Source organism: Amblyomma maculatum, chromosome 4 (genome assembly GCF_055883805.1).
Source record: "Amblyomma maculatum isolate TAMU_Amacu chromosome 4, ASM5588380v1, whole genome shotgun sequence".
NCBI classification, from domain to species: domain Eukaryota; kingdom Metazoa; phylum Arthropoda; class Arachnida; order Ixodida; family Ixodidae; genus Amblyomma; species Amblyomma maculatum.
This window is the reverse complement of record NC_139347.1, coordinates 40,167,468-40,172,300: the sequence shown is the minus strand read 5'-3', so window position 1 is coordinate 40,172,300 and position 4,833 is coordinate 40,167,468. Positions and strand designations below refer to the sequence as shown.

The 4,833-nt window shown below is 51.3% G+C and overlaps 1 protein-coding gene across 1 annotated transcript; it reads left to right on the top strand.

Annotated features, from left to right (window-relative positions):
• Positions 1 to 1,642: 1,642 nt before the first annotated feature.
• LOC146190793 (carboxylesterase 1C-like) lies at positions 1,643 to 4,363 on the top strand. The gene is made up of 2 exons (XM_084601175.1): positions 1,643 to 3,146; positions 3,263 to 4,363. Exons 1-2 carry the CDS (start codon positions 1,684 to 1,686, stop codon positions 3,699 to 3,701), a joined length of 1,902 nt encoding a protein of 633 aa, XP_084457301.1. The 5' UTR covers positions 1,643 to 1,683; the 3' UTR covers positions 3,702 to 4,363.
• Positions 4,364 to 4,833: the final 470 nt, after the last annotated feature.

Genomic DNA, 4,833 nt, shown 5'->3' with positions numbered 1-4,833 from the left:
GCGTATGGCAGGTGTCCCGCGGAAGAATTTAATTAGGAGCTGTACAATTGCATTGTCAGAGCTCAGAATAAAGTATATTTAACAACAAATTATGTCACGCATGTGACGTTTTTGAAACTCTGCATGGTGCCAGAAAAGTGGCCATCTAGGATCCATAACTACAGCGCTGACTCACAAATGAGTTGTGAGTCAGCGCTGTGTGGTGCCCCTCCTTCACCTCTGTCCTGTCGTTTGCGCTGTAGTTATGAATCATCAAAAACACCAACTCACCCAACAAATGCTTTTGTAGGCCCTCTAGGGACTAGGCTCGAAGTTGCTTATCACAATAGAAAAAACATATCAGCGATGGTAACAAAAGGGAAATATACCGAAGCTAGTATGCGTCACAGGCGTCTGTAAGATGTCTGAAGTTTTCAATCTGCTTGTTTCCTTCTTCATCTTAAACAGTGGAAGCTATGCCCAGTGACGTCATGGCTCCCATGATGTCATTTGCATGATATATATCGTGTTGGTCGCAAGTAGAAAGCCTCCCTTAAATGCCGAGAGATTGCTGACGGGGAATATGAGGAAATAATCTGGTGCAAAGCCGTGCTATATTTGGCGGAAACAGTAATTGGGCTTGTATCTCTGGCAATGGCAACATGATTCACCGGGACGATTCTGTGGCGCTCGACTGGTGAGCCTGAGGATGCCGTTTCGATCCCGACTGCTGTGGGGCGCGTTTGAATGGAGACAAAAAGCAAATCGTCCGTGTACTGTACGATGTCAATGCACATTAAAGATCTCAAGTGGTCGAAATTAATCAGATGCCCTCTATTACGGCGTCCTTCAGAGCGACGTCAATTTGGGGCGTTCAATGTCTTACCACAACAAGCGCGAGTGTGCGCTTCTACGCAGCCCATCGAGCGCGATGGATGCGCGCTGCGATGTTGTAAATGAAGACACTGGCTATCACTAACTTTCGAATGCAACGAGAGGAAACGTTGAGTACCTGAAAACATAAGATACATGTGTCTTTCATGAGCACCACGCCGGCCGGCGTAACACGTGGACAAGAAACGCTGTTATCTTCGCGCGCTAATGCCTTCCGAAATACGCGGATCTGAACCTTGCCTACATTACTTCTTGCAGCGCTTTCCCAGCTTCGACAGCATTTCGTATGCACGTTTCAATGTCAAGAGATTAAAATTCATTCATGTACAGCGCGCACAAATGTGTGTGCTCCAAAGGACGTGCGCACTACGACGGAACCATGGCGCACGCACGCTCCACGCGTTTCCCAACACACGCGAGTTGGCACGCGCGCGAGCGGCATGGCAAACATAAACCCACCCCCGGTAGACGACAAGTATAACTGTAAAGGAGCGCATCGCATACTTTTCCGTTGGCGCCATTTTCACCTTCCTTTCGCTTTCCAGGTTGGGACGGTAGCCGTTCCTCCTCGCCTCGTCGCCGCAGATGGGAAGGGAAGTTCGTTCTAAGTACCGAATGGGGTCACTGGCATTCTTCTCTCCACCCAGCGCGTTATCGCTCGAGCGCGTTCATTGAGGCGACACCCTCTCCGTCGCAGTCCTCCTCTCCTGGCGGGCGCCTATAAATGCGCCGCTGGGACGCTGCGAGTTCAGACCAGCTTTGGCTTCTACCTTATGCTTTGCTAGCAAGCTTTCCCAAGGGAGAGAAAACATGCGATTCGCTCTGGCGCTCATTGCCCTGGTGGGCACGGTGTCGGCGCACAGGCCCACCTCTGCTCAGACGTCGTCGGGGCTCCTCGTGGGCTTCCGAACGAAGGTGGGACACCACCACCATGTCAATCAGTTCCTGGGAGTTCCCTATGCTCAGCCACCCGTCGGCCAGCTCCGGTTTGCGCCTCCCCGATCGCTGGAAGCCGCTGACCGGGAATTGGATGCCAGCCGCCACGGACCGTCATGCTACCAGCCGGAACACGTCAAGGAGCTCATGAGCACCTTCCTGGACGACAGCAGTGGATCCGAGATGAGTGAAGACTGCCTTACCCTCAACGTGTACGTACCCGATATCGAAGAATCCGGCCACCTGCCCGTCATTGTATGGATCCCCGGTGAGGGCTTCGACTACGCCATGGCTAGCCAGTTCGACGGGAGCAACCTTGCCGTGCACTCCAAAGCCATCGTGGTCACGGTCAACTATCGAGTTTCTTCCTTCGGGTTCCTTACCACCCTGACCCACGATGCCCCCGGAAACGTCGGCCTTTTCGATCAGCGCATGGCTCTCAATTGGGTCAAGAAAAACATCGCTCATTTCGGCGGCAACCCTGACAAGGTAACCGTCATGGGTCGCTTCTCAGGAGCTATGAGCATTAGCATCCACGTGGCCACTCCTATCCAAGAGAGGCTCTTCGAGAAGGCAGTCATGCAAGGCGGCATCGCGGTCGGCGACTATGTGTTCGATTCCAACCCTCTCAACACAACGAGGAGGCTCGCGAGCGCTCTTGGCTGTGAGACAGATTCCAACCAAGAAATGACTGCATGCCTTAGGAACATCCCGGCCCCGGAGCTTCTGCAGGCTGCCACTCGCGTTGGTCAATTCTTCAGGCCCGTGTTCGACGGTGAGCTGGTCGTTGAGGAACCACTTGAAGCCATCAAGAAGGGCCTTCACCAGGCGGTTGATGTCATCATCGGCACCAACCAGAACGAGGGATCGCTTTGCTTCCTCACGCTGCAGTACCTCAAGTCGAACTTCTTTGCGCGCCTCATTGAGAACAGGCTCACAAACGAGGACGTCGCGGACATGATTCAGTTCCACCTCCGTGACTTCAACGTGAAAGACAACGACGTGCTTTCGAAGCTCGTGCAGCACGAGTACCACTACCAGCACATCAAGGAAGGCCTGCGCGCTCAGTACGTTCAGTTTTGTGGTGACATGTACATCGCCTCCCACGCCGAGCAGATGGCCCGCCTCCTGGCACACCACAAGAAGGGCTCTGTGTACGCTTATCAGTTCGCTCACCGACCATCCTTCTCCAAACAGCCCGAATTCATCGGCGCGGGCCACGGCGACGACGTCCTCTTCGCTTTGGGTCTCGTTCTCAAGCAGCGCGACTTGCCCAAGTCCGAGGCTCTCCTCAGCATCAAGATGGCTGCTTCCCTCGGCAATTTCGCTCGGAACAGGTGTGTACAAATTTTCCTTGCTCAATACATCTTAGCCGCTGAGCTGTTGTTTAGACGTTTTATATCTTGCTAAGTCAGTACTGGAAGCTAACCTGTGTTCTCTCGTTTTTCTTCAGTGATCCGAGCGTGGTTGGCAGCCATGGCTTGAGCCTGGAGTGGCCCGAGTACACAGAGGAGGGTCAACTGGTCATGCATTTCACTACCGGCCGCTGCGTTGCACGCCGCAGTGTCCTGAACCGGGCCGTCGCCTTCTGGTACGATATCGTGCCTCTCGTGAAGATGGGCAAGACACCAAACGTGATCGAGCTCAGCGACGCCGAGTCTTTGTCCATGACCTCTTCCCGGGTCTACGTCCTGGAGAGCAACGAACCCCGCTCCCTCAGCCTCCAGGCGTTCGCCTCCGGCACTCCGGCCAACCAGCCAGTGGAGCAGAGCGCAGCCTACGTCGTCGTCGCCCTGGCTATCTGCAACGTTCTGCTTTTAGTTGTGTCAGCTGTTAGCATTGCCAAGCTGCGCAAGCCACAACCCAGGTACGAGAGCCTGGTGAAGCTGTGAAGACTTCGTTCAGTGCCACAGAGACTCGTTGTGAGATTTTGTACATACCGCACCGATTCATTTTCACAATCCATGGAAGCTCATGCACATTAGCATTGTCAACATTCCCATGAGCCATTGAAAAAAAAAAAAACACATAATATTTATGCGCGAACGTGCGCCAACTGAGCATATTCATTGTACAAATTGCCTGTCGATCAAATTCATCTTTCATTTTCTCCATAATCGAACAAATTGTCATACCACGCATTTCGCTAGTTTTTAGTCCTGTATATATAGTCATCAGTCTGGAACTGGCAAACAGCCTTGTAAATTGACTGCAGCTTGCGTTTTATGCCATAGACTTGTTCTGTCTAGTCAGCGTTTCTCTTTCCATCACTGTGCCTTGAAAGATCTGTCATTCTCAAACGTGATTCTGTACCATTCGCGTCAAAAATAAACGGAACACAGTCCTGTTATCTAAGAAAGTGCTGGCGTAAGAATTTCAGGGCTGTGATAGCTTGGCCCTCTGCTGTGGCCCTGAAGCTCTTACTCATATGCACAGTGTGCCACCGGTATCGCACCACTTTCATGTCAAAACTGTGTTCCGTTTAGCTGCGGCGCTACTTGTACATATGTTTTCTATCATCGTACTGCGATTAAAAACGCATTTACCAAATGAATTTGGTCTTGATCTTCTGTCTTCAGTTGCTCTCCAGCACTCATGTTTTTTGAGGAGCTGGCAGAACTCAACTATGCAATTTTCGGCTATCACATTGTTGTAACACGCCACTATGGGGACAAATACGCTATTAGTTAAAATTGATCATATTCGTCCCGATATTTTAAGAATGCAGTGTAAATATATGAAACCCGGCTAGAAGGAGCAGAAACCCAAGTGAACAAGTTGAACGTTTATTCTTTCTCTTCTCTATCGGGCTCACGTCCGATTACGCTTGTACAGAGGGCTAGGTCACTTTCTCTGTAGAGGAACCCCATTAAGCGCTGGGCTAGACAACGAAACCCTGACTCAAGCAGAATTCTGTACCGTTTCAGTCACGAAAACTAAGTGTTGTACGTTGGCAAGGTAACAGCTTCTTACTGAGCCAGAGAATATACAGCTGACCTTAGTTGCGGTTGGTGAATTCTCACC

Bases quoted from the DNA above. Each gene is read 5' to 3' on its own strand.
- LOC146190793 (XM_084601175.1), top strand. From the start codon at position 1,684: ATGCGATTCGCTCTGGCGCTCATTGCCCTGGTGGGCACGGTGTCGGCG. The intron at 3,147-3,262 runs GTGTGTACAAAT...GTTTTTCTTCAG, and splicing joins GGCAATTTCGCTCGGAACAG to TGATCCGAGCGTGGTTGGCA.